Source organism: Myotis daubentonii, chromosome 3, assembly GCF_963259705.1.
Source record: "Myotis daubentonii chromosome 3, mMyoDau2.1, whole genome shotgun sequence".
In the NCBI taxonomy this organism is placed as follows: domain Eukaryota; kingdom Metazoa; phylum Chordata; class Mammalia; order Chiroptera; family Vespertilionidae; genus Myotis; species Myotis daubentonii.
Window position 1 is genome coordinate 186,507,889 of NC_081842.1, and position 19,004 is coordinate 186,526,892.

The 19,004-nt window shown below is 51.4% G+C and overlaps 2 protein-coding genes across 5 annotated transcripts in view; both read left to right on the forward strand.

Annotated features, from left to right (window-relative positions):
• The window catches only part of AGBL4 (AGBL carboxypeptidase 4), a 594,219-nt gene that overhangs the window by 398,608 nt on the left and 176,607 nt on the right, over nt 1–19,004 (forward strand). The gene's annotated exons all lie outside the window — the stretch shown is intronic.
• The window catches only part of BEND5 (BEN domain containing 5), a 49,332-nt gene that overhangs the window by 13,943 nt on the left and 16,385 nt on the right, over nt 1–19,004 (forward strand). Inside the window, exons 2-3 of one of the 4 annotated variants that reach the window (XM_059689616.1) lie at nt 2,402–2,535; nt 4,344–4,728. In XM_059689616.1, coding sequence (XP_059545599.1) covers nt 2,402–2,535; nt 4,344–4,728 — 519 coding nt within the window. Of the gene's footprint in view, nt 1–2,399; nt 2,536–4,262; nt 4,729–19,004 lie in introns of those variants that run through there. The other 3 variants (XM_059689617.1, XM_059689618.1, XM_059689619.1) reach the window with 3 other exon arrangements.

The window sequence follows — 19,004 nt, forward strand, 5'->3', positions numbered from 1 at the left end:
GATTTGTGCATCGTTCTCAGTTTAAATGTTAGCCTGTGATTCTGAGTGATTGCTTCTTTCCACATCCACCTGATCCTGAGCTACAGAGTTTCAGCCCAGGGACAGCATGGCTTGTCATCTCCAGTGTGGTGGCTGCATCTCAGAATCTGCCCTTGAACGTGTCAAACTGAAAAGTTGCTTGGAGCTTGGCCCCAACACATTCGGAAATCCTAACACTTTCCTCTCATCCCTTCCCTTCCCTTCCCCTCCCTCTTCCTCCTCCTCCTCCTCCTCCTCCTCCCACTTCTTCCCCTTCTTTCTTTCTCTTTCTCTTTCTCTTTCTCTTTCTCTTTCTCTTTCTCTTTCTCTTTCTCTTTCTCTTTCTCTTTCTCTTTCTCTTTCTCTTTCTCTTTCTCTTTCTCTCTCTCTCTCTCTCTCTCTCTCTCTCTCTCTCTCTCTCTCTCTCTTCCCCCCCCCCCCCTTTCTCTCTCTCTGTTTTTGTTGTATTTTTCCCCCACGTGAAAACGCCATCCATCCCATTTCAGGATAACTTCCCTGGGAGTATTTTCTTTAGGTTTCACATTTTAGCAGCTTATTGGCTTAAGAGTCATGATAATTTATCGGAAGGAGGCTGTGACTCTTAGAAAGACCACATCTCCGATGGGCTGTTCGTGCCTAACTCATTGGGTGTATTTCATGGGCACAAAGAGGAGAACAGGCTTTGTTTGTGAAGACAGAGCCTGGTTCCTCCAGGTAGTGGAAAGGTGGTTTGCTTCTCTGATCAGGAGGAGGGGTTAACAAAGACCACCACTTTTTTCTTGGGCAGTTCCCTTATACTCTGTTCCTTTCTTAAGTCATTCCTATGTTTTTTAAATTGTGTCTTTGCTCAAAAAAATAAAACAATTCCTAGCATGTTGATAATAGCAATTTTAACATGCCATTCATTGAGTGCCTACTGTGTGCCAGGCATTGTGCAGTGAGTTATGTGAATTACAGCTTTTACCCCCCCTCTCGGGACAGAGGAGACTCCTGGGCTCACTAGACTAAGGCCTGGCCCTTCCTCCTCACCTGTCATAGAGCAGAGGTTCCCACAGAGGTCTCTCTCAGACCGGAGTCCTGCCTCTGACCAGCCAGGCTTCCATTCCTACGATCATTTGGGAAGATTTGGCATTTGACTATATTCTGGAATAGTTACCAGCTTATAAGCTTCCTTCTCAGCTTTACTAACAAGCTGTGAGGAGAGGAGCCTGGCTTGGGGGAGTGTAAGAGCGTGTTTAGCACAATCACATGCCCACACACTCACACTCACGCAGACCCTCGAAGGCTGGATTTAACCAGCCGCCTGGCCATGTGCCACCTCCAGTAACGGGCGATGTGCCTGGCACTGCACTGAGGACACAGCAGTGGGGATGTTGGAGGAGGAAAAGACACAGTGGTCCCCAGGGTCCCAGCCAGTCCCAGGAAACAAGACCCCAGTGTTCTTACCTTTAGGGGTCGGTTCCGAGCATGTCCAGGTTCCTGCCTCTGGGACTTCCTGTTTGAACTCTTGACATCCACTGTGAGAAAGACCTGGGAAATGAAGTTTGAAATCCAAGCAGGAGAAAAACAATTCCTTTAGATTATTTGAAGTTGATATGAGGAAGTGGGAAGAAAAAGATATCCTTTAGGAGTCGTGCAGCACTTTACAGTTTGTAGCGCACCTCAGTGTGTGTGGTTACTACGCCTGGGTACTGGGCGAGACGCCAGAGGCCTGACTCCTCCACGACCCCCTCCATCTTCATCTGGAAAATGAGAGGGTTGGACCAGTTGGTCGCTCAGGTCCCTCAAACTCTGTCAGCTGTGACCTGATGCCAATAAGACAGCGGGAAACGTCACTTGTTGCTCTTTCTGTATCTGTCTTACCTCAGCCTGTCTGCTGTCTGGGAGGCCCCTGTCCTTCCAGCTCAGCTTTCCTCCATAAGAGCTGTCATCCCTTTCATGCCTGTTGGCACCCGAGCTGGCAGGAACCCACCATCTTTTTCTGGGAAGTCACTTGGCTTAGAAAGATCTCGGTTGTTGAGGGATTCGTGTGCTAGTTATGTTTAGACCAGAGAGCAATGTAAGGGCCACTCCAGTTCCCAGATTCTAGACTTCCATAAAAGGCCACCCTTTATGATGTACTTAGAGAAAACCCTAAGCAAATTCATTGGGTACCATTTCAATGCTTTGTCCAGCTCACCTTTAGTAAATACCCCCATCCCGGAGTTAGATGTGACTGCTGCTCTCAGAGCCCCCGCATGAGGGAGGGAACAGGCCGTGAGCTTGTTTGCGTCTCCTGTTTAACTGGTCTGGCCTCCGTGGTTCTCTAGCTTTTAAGCATATGGGCATCGTTTAGACTCATTTGGACCCATAATGAATCTTGTTCTCTTGATATGCATTTTAGAAGACAAATCTGACCTTGAAAACAGTGTGATGCAGAAGAAAATAAAAATCCCCAAACTCTCTCTCAATCACATAGAAGAAGATGGGGAGGTTAAAGATTACGGGGAAGAAGATTTACAGCTTAGACACATCAAGGTAACAAAACCTTTCCCTTTTTTGGAAGTACGTGGGAGCATTCTCAGAGTTCTGACAGTTGAAGAGTTCTAGCCTGGCCTCCTCTCCCCACTAGATGTCCCCTGGCGTCCCAGGTTAGGAGAGGGTTGCTGCCAGCCTCCCGGGAGCCCTGACTCAGGCTGTGCCACCACGCTGGTCCCGTTTGCACCATCTATGCAGTGTCACCGCTGCCGAGGGTTTGGAGGGTGCGTGCCTCTGGCCCACAGCTCTGGAGGGGTCCCTGCTGGGCCCAGGGCACTGGAGCACACAGTTCCCGGGCAGCAGTTCCCAGCGGGTCACTATCCGATTGCCCCAAACAGCGAGAGGTGGACTCCCTCCAAACAAGGTGAGCCAGGTTCACAGAAGGGGATTCATGGGTTGGAAGAGAACTTTTGCATAAGGTTGCGTTTCCTTCGGTGTGCACCCCAGTTGGTCTCCTCCAGCCTTCACTTGTAAACCTAATGAAAACCCTGTTCAACAAACCAAGTGTTTTTTCTGTGCGATGGGTACCACAGGGGAAGAGAAAGAGAGATGCCTTCTGCATTGACCATGGTCTGATTGTGGACACAAAGTCCAGGGCATTCCAAAGGTGTAATCCAAAGATGCAGCTGAGTTCAGACTATCCTTTCATTGCTCCCTGGCTCTGGGCCTGGCCCTGGGGTCATGGAGATCAGCCAGATGTGGTCACTGCCCTTGGTCTCACGGTGCCGTGATGCAGACAGATATCTAAAACGGTCATCGGAATTTTAGCTAATAAGTTCATCTAGACCAGCAGCATCTTATCCCAGCAGATAAACTGCCCCCACCCTGGGTGGAGAGTTCCTTGGTCCTGTCCCTCCCACTCCCCTCGGTGGAAGCTGCATCCTCAAGCAGGAACTTCCTCCAGCAACTGGAGCCCCGCATGTGCTGGGTGATTCTCTTCTCTATGAACCGTCCCCGCTGTGTCCACTGTCTTGTGGAACTTCAGAGTCCAGGGCAGGGCTGGTAGACTGGGGAAGGGCTCAGGCTGGAAATTGGGCTCCGAGTCCTGGTCTGGCTTCGTCTGTAGCTCACCCATGATCCTGAGACTAACCTTCCCCTCCCGGCCTTCGTTTTCTTACCTGTAAAATGAGGGATTGAACAGAAGAACCTTTCAGTGCTAGCGTTCTTTGAACTTTTCAGTTAAGTAAACATTTATCATGCCCCTGCCAAATGCCAGTCTGGGTAGGAGTGGAGAATGGGGAAACTAAGGCACGGCCGCCACCCTAAGTGAGAGTAGATGACATTCTTAGCATCCTCCCCAATTACAGCATTCTTAAGGGAAAGGTTACTTGATGGAATGCCCCTTTTCCACTTTTATGTTGTTGAAGAGATTTGAGTGGTGACTGCCCTGGGGGACTTGGCTTGCCCTGATTTCTCCCTGACTCCCCATAAATACACATTGAAACCCCTTGTAAGCAGTCACTGCCTAGGCCCTATGGGTGGGGCGGGGGCTGGGAGTTGGGGAGGGTGGTCATGGTATAATACGCGTCGCAGAGGCAGAGTGATGGAAGGGAAAAGTGCTGGCCTGGGAGACCGAGTCCTGGTTCTGCCCCCACCTGCCCTTGAGACTTTGGGCAAGACCCTCCCACTTTGCACCTCTGTTTCCCCATTTGTAAAAGGAAGGGCTTTGACTGCATGTCTGCATGGGTTTCTCCAAGCACTGATGTTCTGTGGTTCTGTGATTCTAGGATTGTCTGGGGAAATATTGAGCTGCAGTCCAAGAAAAGTCCCAGCTGCCCTTGCCTGAACTGATTCTCGTTGTCCTACAGAGACCCGAGGGGCGGAAGCCAAGCGACGTGGCACATAAGAGCATTGAGGCCGTGGTGGCCCGGCTGGAGAAGCAGAACGGCCTGAGCCTGGGCCACAGCACATGCCCAGAGGAGGTCTTCGTGGAGGCCTCGCCGGGCACGGAGGACATGGACAGCCTGGAGGACGCCGCCGTGCCCCGGGCTCTGTATGAGGAGCTGCTGCGCAACTACCAGCAGCAGCAGGAGGAGATGCGCCACGTGCAGCAGGAGCTGGAGCGGACTCGCAGGCAGCTGGTGCAGCAGGCCAAGAAGCTCAAGGAGTACGGGGCGCTCGTGTCCGAGATGAAGGAGCTGCGTGACCTCAACCGCAGGCTCCAGGACGTGCTGCTCCTGAGGCTCGGCAGCGGTGAGTCCCCGCCCGCCCTGCACACAGGCGGGTACTTGGTGCAGCTCCACATCCAGGAGGGCACAGGGGAGGCAGGCGGGCCAACTGCCCCGAGGCCAGGGAAGGGCAGAGACAGCTCAGCAGTCACCCCAAGGAAGAGCTGCCCCCTCCCGCAGCGAAGCTGACAGGAGCTTATAATCGCAGCAGCCGAGCACCTAGAGCACAGTGGGGACACGAGACGTGCAGCTCAGAGAACAAGTGGACAGAACGTTTGCCACTAGCCACTCGTGGCATGCGTTCCCTCAGCCAGAGGCAGTGCCAGGGCTCATAGGAACCTCTGAGGAGGCTCTGGGTAGTGAGGAGAACTAGAGGCGATCCTAAAATCGCCATTCCTGTAAGTGAGAAAGCGGTAGGAGAGTTGAAAGGATGGAGAGGGGTTATTTGTAGCTGAGGGAGCCTGCAGGGAGGAGGCAGGCCTTGACCAGGGCCTTGACGGTGGGGGGTGTTTAAGGCACAGGAGGAGGCTGAGCGGCAGCCTGGAGTCTGGAGAAACACCTGAGCATTCAAGAAGCTCGACTGCAGGTGGGGTCTGAGGGCCAGTAACTGTGGGCTTTGGAAGCAGCACCAGCCTGGGGTGTCTGGACGTGTCTTGGTGGGAATGAGAGGCATTGAAGAGCTTTGAGCAGAGTGCGTGGCCTTAGGAGATTAGCCCACAGATGTGTGGAGCTCCTCTGCTTCGCTCGCAGGACTCAGGCTCATACTGCACCGATTTTAACAAACTGAGGTTTTAGGCTTTCTCATCTAACAAGGTTTCAAAGCAGGAATAAGGGGAATAAAAGACGTCAGGCTTGACAGCAGGGAGAGATGACTGCTTACCGTGGTGGAGAGACAGAAACACTCAGAACACAAGAGTCCAGGGTTATAAGGGATAGAAGCCAGTCAGCACTGAGGAATCAGTGTAACGCAAGCCCATGGCCCCCACAGCCCTGCAGCCAGCCACGAATAGCCCTGGGTCAGTGTGCCTCGCTCAGAAAGGGGGCAGCCAGTGTTGACATTAGCCTGTCCCAGAGTTTAAAGTCAAGGGCCATCTGGTGTTCAAGAAGGAGGTTCCCATGGTCCAGATTACAGATTCCTACGTGGAGCCTCATTCCTCTTTGACGTTAGATACATGTGCTCTCACTGCCTTCCTTGTATTGATAGATGCCCCTACTTCTTATACTGTGTCCGTAAGGCAATCATTTCTCAGTGGATCTTAAGTATGGCCCAGGGAGTCTTCCTGTCACAGAGAAGGAACCAGAGTTTGGGACTCGCCCAGAGTTGCATAGAGAGGCAGGGGCAGGGGCAGGGGCTGAGCTTGTCTCAAACCTCATCTCTCAATTCCTAGGCTGGCAACTTCCTCACTCCTGACTCTGCCTTGGCCGTGGTCATCCTTCCAGACCTCAGACGAGGTACACAGTGACGCTAAGTTACAATTCATAGGTAGCTTAGAAGGTTACTAAAATTTTTTTATCAAAATAAAATCTCAAAGAGAAACCCTAACTAAACATTTGTGAAAGCTGTGTTGGCTTGGGGTAGGGGATGAGGACCAACTGTAATTTTCAGAGAGAAAAGAGTGTCAGGCCTTCAGATGAGTAACTTTCTTTTCATCGCACTGTACGCTATGCCTGTTGTAAACATCTTGGGGAAAAGTCGCAGTAACACAAACTCCCCACCATGTTTGCCCGACTCCCATGGAAACTGCCCGTTTAGCAGGCGTGTGAACTGAGCTTAAACCCCAGAACCCACCCCTAAGCCTCTGAGGCAATATGATGCTCTGCATTGTTCATCAGCGTGTGCCTCTCTCATCTGAAAACATGTAGACAAACTTGACTCCAAGAGTAGTTTTGTGCCGAATCTTTCCAGGCTCATCCACCCCACAGGCCTCCAATGCCATGGTGACAGCCAACAGCTGGCTCTTCCCTGATCCTAGTCACGGTCCTCATCACAGTGGGACGGACTGAATAGAAATCAGCTCAAACCATAAGCATGTGGAGTGCCCACCATTGGCAGTACCCCTGTTGTGAGCTCCACGGGCACCTCAGAAAATCACTCCCACTATCCTGACCTCTGAAAGTGTAAAGCCATTTACTAGCACTTGTTCATGGGAGGTGGGGACTGCGCCAAGTTCTAAGACAGATCCACAAGATATAATTCAAGGTCTCTATCGTAGGGGAAGGTGGTTGCTTTCATGCATCTAGTCTAATCTAGTCTCTAAAACCGGGCTTGATTCAGCCGCCAGCATCCTCACTTCCCGATTCTATGGCTTTGGGAACCTTCTTTTCTTTCTCCTTCCTTTTCTTCTTTGCTTCCTTCCCTGCTTTTCTCTTTTCTTCCACAAATATTTACTGGCCTCCTGCTGTGTGCCAGGCTTTTTGCCCGGTGTTAACATTTTGATTTATTGAAGCTACAGCCCTTGCCCAGCTAGAGAAACTCAAAGTGTCACTGGCACAATCAGTGGCAGCACAGGGCATGCATGCCACCACAGGGACAGAAGCACACAGACCTGTGGGGAAGCAGGGAGGGAAGAAATGCCTCCTGAAGGAAATGGCTTTTGAGCTGGAGCCTGAAGGAAGGCAGGAATGAGTAGGTGGGAAGAGTGAGGAGCAGTCTTGGCAGAGAACACCTCTCTGAGCCTTGATATTCTCACCTGTAAAATGGGAATAATATCTTTCTCATAGCCTTTTGAGCCACTGCATAGGGCCTGGCATTGTGTTGATGCTCAATTACTGTTCGCTCCTTTTCCACACCGTTTAGTGGAGGGGCTAAGACAGAGCTTAGCTTGTTTTTTAACTCTGGCTTCCCCAACCAGTAATTGGCTGTATGTCCTTGGACGGGTTAACTAACTTCTCTGCCTCCCTGAGTCTTCTATTATAGAAGACAAAAGGGGTTGTATATATGCATGTTCATTTGTTCAATCAATGACTCAGTTCATTCGTTCTGAGCCTAGGAACTTGGGGATATAAAAAGAAGGCTAAGACATTGGAAGTTGGGTAGGGGGTGGTGATGTAAGCATATAATTAAAATTCTAGGCGAGGGGCTAGCATTTGAAGTAGATCTATTTTTTGGTGAGTTTGGAAAGAAACACCCCATTGTAATAGCTCCTGGTCCATACATAACAGCCAGAAACCTAGAATAAGGCAAAGAACAGCCAGAAAGTGCCCAGAGACCCTCTCTGATTCTCGGCTTGACACGCCCTCTAAGCAGCACATCCTGGCCTAGGGTTGATGTGTGATCTGGGCTGTACCATCCTTGGTCCCCTGGGCCTTCGTGAGCACTGTTCTTGCAGGCCTGTGCTTGTGTGTGTTTTACATGTCCATCTTGCCCATGGGCCAGGCTCGAGGGCCTTTGTCCACCTTGAGGTCTGAATCATTCACACCGTAGCAGGCAGATTCCGAGATGAGGGAAGCCAGAAGGTAGGAGATGCTCAGTTTTAAATGGAAGGCTCCCTGCCGGGAAGAATCACTGCTCACTCTCCTAGGAATTGGGGCCTTCAGGCGGTGGGTGCGAGGGACAGTGAGCAGGAGCCTGGCCTCCTGAGCCTAACAGGGACTTCAGAGTGAGAGCAGGTTCCTAGAAGCCAGGAGTACCTGGTCGGTGTACCTGGTGGAGGTTGGGGGCAGAGGGTTGGAACAGCAGCAAGAAGGTATGAGATGTTTTAGAGATGTCACTGGATGGCTCACCTCTTTGTTTATGCGTTTATTCGTTCTTTCCTTCATCTCACAAATAAACACAAAACAGATCTCACAGGAAGCGATTCTCTGGAATAGGGAGGCATGGAGTGTGAGGGACCTTTGAGAGCATGTAGGCTGTCGCCCTCATGTTGCTGATGAGGAAACAGGCCAGGAAGTATCATGGGCCCATTTTCAGAGGCCTCCTGTCACTTGGTCCTGTGTCCTCTCTCTCAAGGCCCTCGCCCCACATGGCCTTCTTTAGTTCGTGGGGCACCATTGTCACTGACATGGAGGTGACCCCTCGGCACTACTCCCCACCCCAAAGGGTGTCTCTCTTCTTCTCTATGATCTTAGCATGGAAAGCAGCCATCTCTGATGGAAGGAACCTCATCTCCTGCCCTGCTCTCAGGACCTTTGTGACTGTGAAAATTAAATGAGGAAGCATGTATAAAGAATACAGCAGCCCCCCCACCCCTATTCACAGTTTTGCTTTCTTACCTGTGGTCAACTGAGGTTCAAAAATATTAAATGGAAAATTCCAGAAATAAACAATTCATAACTTTAAATTGTGCGCCATTCTGAGTAGCCTGATGAAATCTCACTCCATCCTGTTCTGTCCCACCCAGGACATGAATCATCCCTTTGTCCAGACTATGCATGCTGTGCGCACTGCCAGCCTATTAGTACTTAGTAGCTGTCTCGGTTATCAGATGACTGTGGTATTGCAGTGCTGTGTTAGTGACCCTCATTTTACTTAATAACAGCCCCAAAGTGTAAGAGCAGTGATGCTGGCAATTCAGATATGCCCAAGAAAAGCCATAGAGTGCTTCCTCTAAGAGAAAAGGTATGTATAGGGAAAAACATAGTACACGCAGGGTTTGGTTCTATCTGCAGTTTCAGGCACCCACGGAGGGTCTTGGAACGTGTCCCTGTAAATAAGGGGAGACTGCTGTAGAGCCCAGGGACCAGCATATGCTGTGTCAGTCCCTTCTTCCTTTTCTTCCCTTCCTGCTCCCTCTCTCCCGACGAAGTAAATGCTGGGGATGCAAGAAGCATGAAGATACTCTAATTATAAAGTACAGCTTCATTTGTGTATAGACCCATTTCTTCATTCATTCATTCAGCGAACATTTATTGAGGGCATGCGTTGTGCCAGGACTGTGTTAGCTGCAGGAATATAGACATGAGTAAAACAATCCCTTTAAAACATTCCCCAGCTCGGGGTTAGGTAGTGTTTATTAAACTGGGGCTTGGCAGGCTCCCCAGATTCTAAGGGAGTGAGGGGAAGCAGAACAGTGGAGAGCCTGTTGGAAGGGTGACTCCGGTGCATGTGCAGGAGTGAACTCCCGGGCCTCTCAGTTTCGTCTCAGCTGGATTCCTTGTCCTTCAAGGTCAAAGACAAACCTTAGCTATCCTCCTCAGCTTTTAGCACTGAGAGTGCAGTACCTCTTAGTTAAATTCAGTTTTGTGTGATTCAGTTAACAATTCAGCTGAGGCTCTGAAGGGCCGTGTGGGGAGCATGGGGAGGAGGCGATGGAACCTCTGCCTTCAGGATGCACACAGCCCAGGGGGAGGCAGGCATATGCCCAACGGGACACCCCACACAACAGGACATTATGATTGAGGAGGGGGCACATGGTGGCCTTGCGTTTTGTGTGCGCTTTGTCAGGGAATGTAGGTGAAAATGATGGATTCTGACCAGAAGATCACAGTATTTTCCAGGTTTCAAGGCACCTTGCCATTTTTACCTCATTGGACTCTTCCTATAGCCTTATTGTGAGGCCAGGTGTAAATTAGTATCCCGCTTCGCGAGAGGAGAACGCAAAAAGAAGAGACGGCGTCCCTGTTGGCCAGATCACAGGCTGTTGGCCTGCAAATTCGTCCTGGCTCTGTAGGGCTGGGTTTCCGTCATCCCTGTTCCCTCATGCCTTGCGTTCTGCCCAAGGTCCACAAAAATACCAGCTTTGATCTCTCAAATCCTTTGCGGTCTAAGCTGGATTCTGTAAGCACGGGTCTCTGACGGTGTCTTTGAAAAGGCAGCTAATATCAGCCAAATGCCTCCCGCTGGCTTTCCCTGTCCTGGCGGCAACCAGGGCTTTGGCAACAGATATTACTCGGGTTTGAATCTCAGCTCTTTCATTCATCACCTGTGCAACTTCAAGCAAATGTTTAACCCTCCCCAGCCTGCGCTCTGTCCTCTGTAAAATGGATGAATTCGTGCCTACCCGGTGCAGGCAGGAGAGCCAGCACAGTGATCAAATGCCTGCCTGGGTCCTCAGCTCAGAAATACTGGGGTTCTGAACCCTGGTTTTTCCACCAGCTAATCTTGTTACTTGGGTAAGTTACTTAACTTCCTGGGCCTTAGTTTCCTCACCCAGAAAGCAGAGTAAATGATTGTACCAACTGTTATGGTTCTTAGGGGGGTTAAGTGAGCAAATGTGTGTCAAGACCTCTGCCTAGGGGCTGGGACGTAGTGCTCAGTGGGTCCAACATTAGTGATGTGGGGTCACTTGAGGACGCACATGAGATAATGTGTGGGCAGCACTTGGTACGTCAGGAGCGCTCGTCCTACAGAAGAGCGTAGATGTGGTTGCCTGGCATATCCTAATCTTCGGTCAAGCCCTGTGTCTCCTTGTCTCCTGGAGATTGCTACTTTCCCTTCTCAGAAATCATATTTTACAGCTACGCCTGGTCTTGATTTCAAGCTCACTGGTCTGTAGTTTATAGATTTCTCCCCAACTCACGTTTCCTGGGTGGAATTCCATCTTTCCAGCTCAAGTCCTGGACCCTCCTTCTGAGCCCCTCCATTGTCCAGGCATCACTAGTTGTACCTCCGTCTCCTCTTTGCCAGGGCTCTGCTCCTGAGGCTGTGATCTCAGCACCCAGCCTTCGGTCCATTCTCACCAGTAAGCAGGGCACTCACAGAGGCCGGGCTCCGAGAGAGCCGAGAGGATGGGCGAGGCATCCGGTCAGGCTAGGTTTTCATATCTCCACTGTGGAGGGGAGGCCCCGGAGGCCTGCAGCCTGCCAGCTGCTGCAGCAAGTGTGGAGCAGGGCCAGAAACCACGGTGCCCAGTACCTCCTGCATCTGGAGCCAAGGCAGGAAAAGACCGAGTACTGAGAACTGGGATTTTTCCTCTTAAACATATGGGTCATCTTCCCCTTTGAAGCACATATCGCCCTGTTGACTGAATCAGAATTAGCTACAGTTCATCCTAGATTTTTTGAGGAGCTGATTTCAGAGTAGTCAGTCCAGGACCCTCCATCCTCTTTCTTCCTAGAGTTCACTGTTCGGGGCAAAGGGGCTGAGGGACAACTTCAGGCTGTCCCTTTGCTACCTGCTTGGGCAGCCAGAACCTGCGGAGTTGCTGGGCTTTCTCCCTGCTGGTGCTTGGCTTGGGTGTCGCCGTGTGGCCGGCTGGTTTGCTGCTGGATTTGCCGGCCAGAGGAATGGAAGTGGGAAAGGTGGACAACTGCTCCTCATGGGCAGGGCTGGCCTCTCTGAACGCCTGCTTAGGGCCTGAGGGGAGGTGCTTTTCATACCTGAAACAACCCTAGCAGTAAATAGATAATGAGATAAAGCTCAGAGATATCTTGCCTGAGGCCACACAACCTGGAAATAGTAGAACGGGTTTCAGATGGAGGTCTGTCTGTCTTTCCGTGCACAGGGCTGGCTGCTCAGGGGCACTCCGCCCCGTGCTTCTCCAGCGCTGCCTCCTGCCTGCCCTCATGGTTAGACCTCCTTTACGTGCTGCGCTGGGCTCTGGAGCTGCCGGCCTCTTGAGCTGCTGGGTGGAAGGCTTCCTGCCTAATTTAAGAGCCCACCATTCGTTCCTAGTGTTAACTTTGCCAAGTTATATGGCCTCACGATGCCAACCAGAAAATTCCTAGAGTTTTTTTTTTTTTTTATAGAAATTGTCTCTTTAAAGAGCACCTAAGCCCACCTCTCACCCCCATCTTATAGAAGGGGACCCCGAGGACCACAGAGGAAACAGGACATGCCTATGCCATGTGGAATCTGAACAGTCCCGTCCGTCATAATGAAGCAGCGATAATGTTCAGCCAAGATCGATGTGTGGAATCAGTCCAGCCGCCGGGGGTTCAGCAAGACCCAGAGGCTGGCCACACCCTCTCTTGTTGTTCCAGGCGGCTCTCTGAGTTTGGTTGGAGGTAATTCGTAGAGTTCTGGCACCTTCATCCTGTAAGGAGTCCCAGAGTCCATGCAGCACAGCCTCCTACACAGCCATGATCGCGCAGCCTCCAGTAACATTCCCCTACCAGTGGTTCTCAGCCTTCCTAATGCCGCGACCCTTTAATACAGTTCCTCATGTTGTGGTGACCCCCAACCATAAAATTATTTTCGTTGCTACTTCATAACTGTAATTTTGCTACTGTTATGAATCGTAATGTAAATATCTGATATTTACAGGATGTATTTTCAGGGGTCGCGACCCACAGGTTGAGAACCACTGCTAGACACAAGAAGCTCACTCGCTGCCTCCCAGGGCAGCCCATTCCAATTTGGGATGCCTCTGACTGTGGCCAGTGTTTTTGTACAGGAACATTGATCGGACTCTCCAATGTTCCAGGCCCTGTGGAAATCAAATAGCTCAGGCTTGGTTCCTGCCTCCAGAAGTGCCAGTGTCATCAGCAGACCACGGGGATGCAGAAAGCCTCGCTGTGCTGGGGCTGTCTCAGGAAAGGGTCTAAGGAAGGCTCCTTATGTGACTGGGGCAGAGGTGCTGAAGGTGGCTGGGGAAGGCCCCCAAATAAGGAACTAGTCAGATTTCTCCAAATAATGAGGAGGTAAATGGTGTCCCAGACAACAGGAGAACCAGAACAGAGATTTGGGATTGTGAGGGAGGCTGGCTTATTCAGGAACTGCAAGTGGTTTCTGGCTGGACTGCACAATGGAGAGTAGGTAGGAAGGCGAGACAAGGCTATACAGGTGAGAGCAGCCGGAAATGGTGCCAGCCCCTCCTGCAGGTGCTACACGGGGGTTTCTCCCCACTGGAGTGACCTGGGGTAGGGTCGCTCAACCTCCAAGTTAGTGTTGCCTCTGAACCAGGCAACTCAATCAACAACCATTGAGCAAAGATGAATCCCAGATGGTCCTGCTTTGGAAGGGTTCATGGTCTGAAGGGTAGGTTAAGCAAGGCCAAGGTCATGAACTGATTTGGTTGGGAACCATCAGCCACATGGTGGAACTCTGCCTCTCCACAGCTCCTACCCTCAGGTGCCCACTGTGCCTCACAGCTGCCCCTCTGGAGTCAGTCTTATTCCCACCACAGCACCTCCGCCACCCATCCATGCCACCCAGTTCTGTTCCATGCATTCAGGGCAGGTGCAGGGCCTTCAGGGCTGCTTGGCAGGGCAGACCCGTGCTGCCTGCATGTCCCTGCTGGGTGGATGCAGTCTGGGCCCAGGTCATTGGGTGGGGAGGGAGGTAGAAGAACCACAGTTGAAAAACCAGCCCAGTTTTCTCTGGCCACCAACTGGCAAAGGACAGGTTCAGAGCTCCCAGAGGTGCGATGAATCCTAGCAACGCCCCCTCCTCCTCACCACTCCCCTGCACAATTGAGGAGTTCTTCACAGGCCCCAGGGAAGGACTGGGAAGATCGGAGATGAGCTGAGGGCCCCCAGAGTGGCCTGATGTGGGAAGCCGGTGAGACCTGAAAGCTGCAGTTGGCCCAGGTGGAGGGTAGTGGGAAGAGCAAGGCTTTGGAATGGAATCTACAGCCCTCAATTGGAGCCCCGCCTCCTGTGAGTTTAGACAGATTGCTTTACCTCCCTGAGCCTCTACAGAGACAATAAGATCTGGTTTGCGGGACAGCCATGAGGATTAACTTCTTTCATTGAACACGTGTTTAATGAGAGTTGATGTTTGCCCGGGACACTGTGCTGGGTGCTGGGGATAGGATAAACAAGACCGGCTGTCCTCAGAGTTTCGGTTCCAGCCAAATAATCACGGGACAGTGTGGTGAAAAGTCCTACAAAGATAAAGGGTACTTTGATGTAAGGTGCTAAAGACGTTCAGTAAGTGTCGGTCACCTGCCCCTCTCAGGGGAAAGCATATATGTCCTCTGAAATGGACATCTGTATTTCCTCAGCGGGAAAATAACTTGACCTCCATGACTGCGGACCTGGCCTGCTGTACCACCCCTTCCCCCCTGCTCTGAGGGTCTGGCCTCACTGTGGGGGGCATCTACATGAGGTGTGGGGACCCCACCCAGCCCAGGACCTCAGACTAGAACTGCTTCTCTTGCCTCCACTCAGCAGAGCCTCCTCTCAGAGGCTCTCAGAAAACGGAGAGGGGAGGAGACGGTCCCGAGGAGCTGCTGTGACCCCACCCCCTGCCTGTCCGCCCCTCCACCATCCCCAGACCTTACTCACCCATCAAAGCTCCAGTAAGAGCTCACCTCTTCCCTGAAGCCTTCCAGGGTCACTGATCTAGCAGAGATCTCTCCCTCCCACGTCTGTGCAGATCATCACACTGCTCACTTCCTAGTTGGTCAGTGAGCCTCGATTCTGTGCCACCTGCTCTAACCACATGGAGATAACTACCCCATTCCAGCCCTTCCCCCCAACAAGCTCTGCCCATCCATCCTCCGAGACCCCGCATAAACCTTGTGGCCGTCCTCCTGAAGACTCCCCAGTCTCCTCCGGATGCAGTGCCTCCTTCGCTTCTGTTCCCTAGTCTGTGTCCTGACCCTTGTTAGCGACACAGGGTGGCGATGATCTGTTGCCTGTCTGGTCAAAAGTGTAGGACTTTTCATCACACTGTCCCGTGATTATTTGGCAATTATCTGTTGCCCACTGCTGGGCTGTCGATCAAGGCCTAGCCCAGGACTGGCACTTAGTAGGTTCTCACTGAAGGAATGAGACCAGATTTGTCCCCACCCTCACTGGAAGCATAGGGGGCTAAGAAGCCCATATGTGGCTACAGCAGCAGGTGAGAGTGGCAGGTGAAGGATGATGGGGCCCACAGAGGAGCCTGGGCCAGCTCCCTGTCTGTCCAAGATCCTGTGCACCTCCATTGTTGCATGGCTGTCCTACGCTCGCCTCCTTTTCCACAAAGTGGAATCCTTTTTCCACCCCATACGCTGTGCCTCTGCTGCACAGTAGGGGTTCTGTGTGCATTTAAGAGTTCTGACTTGGTTCACTTTGCATTTATGAAGAAGCTAGAATTACACTGAGAGCAGAGACACTTCCTATTCACGTCCAGAAATGTAAGTGGCAGGACTTAGTACTTCTCTAAAAAAAAATCTGGTACTATTAGCTTAATTTCAGCAGAAATCAGAAATGGTATTCAGTGTCCCAACATATATATTTTGAAGAAACAGGTGCTTTCTGAATCTTTTGGAAGTAACATGAGCATTTGCTTTTAAGAGAGGTTTTCAGAAAGAATAGCATCCAATTTAAGATAAACAAGGACAAAGAAAGGTATAATTTCATTTTTTTGTTGTGCCAACAAGCATTACCAAGCCCCTCCCTCTGCCATGATTCCCATTTCATGGAAAAAGCCTCTGCGGCTTAGAGAGGGGAAGGAAGTAACAGAACTGGGATTTGCACCGTGTTTCCTCACACCTTGTCCAGTGCTTGCCCATCAACCCCTCCCCCCCCCCACCCCTCCCGCTGTCTGTGTGGATGTGACAGTGCTTCACGTGTTCAGTTCTCATCTTCTCCTGCACTGGGTGGGCCGCGCCTTACCGTTCTCTGGTCTCCAGTGCCTCTGACAGGCCTAGAGCTGTGCGATCATTGGGTTCAGGAATGACTGAATGAAAGGACAAGTACCACCTTTTATATGTTTTTAAAAGCTTCCTTCACCCCGCTGAGAGGTTTCATTCCATGGAAGCTGTATTTTCCCCAAAATAAACCTGAAGTGGATCAAAAGACTTACAAAAAAAATTCTACTCTTCCCACAAGTGAAAAAAGTTCCTTTGTTGCTTAAAATATCTGCGCCAGATCGTACGATGCCGTCTCTAGCACGAGTGCCTGTTATTGTGGCTAATTTGGTCACATGTGTTTGAAGGAGAACAATGCCTCTGAAATTTTTAAAAGCAAAACAGCAATCCGCAGCGTTTGTTGTAATGAGATGTAAATTGCCAACATTTGGGAGTAGAGCCGACTAAAATTTGCAATGAAGTGTTCCCCCTGCCTTAAATGAAAAGCACTGAGGCCCTCCCTTCTCTCCCCAAAGAAACCCCTTTTATTGTTCCTTTTCTTTCTGATTCTGTAATTCTAGACACTCGCTTTCCTGATTGATTCATTCCTTCATTTATCTGCCTCTTCCCAGCCTCCGTTCCATGCCTGCCCTGGTGCTGGGCTCCCAGAGGTTTAGTCAGCCTGCAGAATGGTCAGCGGTGAGCCCCATGTGGCAGGTAGGAAAGTGAGGCATGAGAAGTTGAGGTGACTTGTCTAAGGTCATGTGGCTGGGATCACACCCAATTCTCCTGACAAAACCCTTCCAAGATGTGCCCTTGCTGGTCTGCCCTCCTTGCTGGGCTGAGGCACCAGGTACCTTCTATGCACAACACCAGAGAAAGGCAGGTGCGGAGAGCAGGGCTAACAACTAGCAGCCCCTGCGTGTTCTACATTGCTGACCGTGAACGTTAGGAATCAGTTTCCTTAAGAGCCAGAAGATCCCAGTACCTCCTGGGGAGACCAGTGTGAGTGGGGGAACGAGGGTGTGTGGACAGGGCAAGGGCCTGCTCTGAGCTGGGTCTGCGCAGGGCACTTGGGGCTAAAGAAGGCCAGCAGGGCCCCTGGCTTACAGCAGCTGCGGTCCAGCACTGGACCAATGGAGCCCCGAGTGTAACACGTGTGTGTGGGAGGTTGGAGGGTGAGTCACTATTTACTGAGCAGCCACTCTGTGCCTGATACTGATGTAGGTCTTTCATATTTTGGTTACGTCATTTAATTTGTCATCTGGCCAAGTTGCTGTTGTCATTCCTCCTCTCAGGTGAGGCAGCAGGGTCGGAGAGGTTAGGCCAGTGGTCGGCAAACTGTGGCTCGCAAGCCACATGTGGTTCTTTGGCCCCTTGAGTGTGGCTCTTCCACAAAATAACCACTTCTGCGCATGGGCCATGAAGTTTCAATCGCACTGTACATGCGCACCCGCACATGGTATTTTGTGGAAGAGCCACACTCAAGGGGCCAAAGAGCCGCATGTGGCTCGTGAGCCGCAGTTTGCCGACCACTGGGTTAGGCGATTATCAATGTGTAAAATACCTGCTGAGGGTAGAATTTGAACCAGGTACTGTGCTGACCCTGGACTCTGACATAAAGACAGTGATTACCATAGGGAGCCTGAGGGAGTTCGCAGCTCACCTAAACACAAGTGGCAAATCCAGAACTTATGCTCCAGTCTCTCCGACCCCAAATTCCAAGCCGAGGGGTGGAGAGACTGACTTACCTCCCTCTGAAGGAAGGGGCAGCCTCATGGGAGAGGTGGCATTGCAGTCCGGCCTTGAGTCCCTGGTGGAGCTTGGACAGGTGGACTTTCCTGGGGGTAGAATGACCCAGACAGGGATGCACAAGCAGAGACTGCGAGCAGAAAGGAAGGTGCATGTGTGGGAGGGTGGGCCAGCCCACTGGGAATGGAGCCTGACTGTGCGCCTCAGATGTCCCTTACCTGTCCCTCCATCGCCATCTGAATTGTCCCTTCTCCTGGCTAGATGGTTCCAATTTCTGTTGAACAACCCTGGTTTCTACTTCCTGAAAAGGCCTATAGATGTTTCAAACGCAGAAAAGATTTCAGACATTTGAGGATAGCTTCCCATCTGCCCCTGCCTCCACCCCCAGACGGCTCACCTCAGCTGCAGGCTTTATTTCAGAATCTTTGCTCCAGCCCATTTAATTAAGTCCCTTCCTCCCCCAGTACTCATTCCCCTCTCTCATGTCACGAGTTTACAGAGAGCCTGCAGTGTGCTGGGCACTGTCCTCGGTGCCATGATTGCAGACAAATATTTTCTGTTGAGGAGCTTCACAGGCTGAGGTGGACAGCGGTTGGCTGCAGACATAATTTGCTGGAAGCATTTGTAATGTAGAAACCTCCTACCTGGTAGCGATCAGAGCAAGGCCTCACAAAGGAGACACCTACGCTTCGCTCTGAAGTTGGACCAGGGGCCTGGCAGGCAGAGGAGGTGGCCTTCAAACCCAGGGGACAGAGGCCTGTACAGCACTGCATATGAGGGACCTGGCAGAGGTTTGGGGAAGAGCAAGACATGAGCACCTGAGATGGAGAGGAGGCTGGTTCTGGGCCTTAAGGAGGGTTAGGGTGTGACTTCATTTGGAGGGTAATGGGGAGCCTGAGCAAGGGGGGACGTAGTCCTGTGGGGACCTCTTTGGCAGCCATTGGGGGATGGATGGAGAGAACCAGACAGAGTCCGAACTGAACTGGATGCATTCTCCTGTCCCACACCTTCCTCTCATCGAAGGAGAAGGAAACTTAGAGAAAGGACGCAGTCTTACCAGATGTCCGTGATGCTGGCCGCATGGACCTCCTCTTGGCCCATGTCTTCTGCCTGTCACTCTGAATGTCAGAGCTGGAGGACACCTCCGGTGCCCAGTCAGCCATGCCATTTA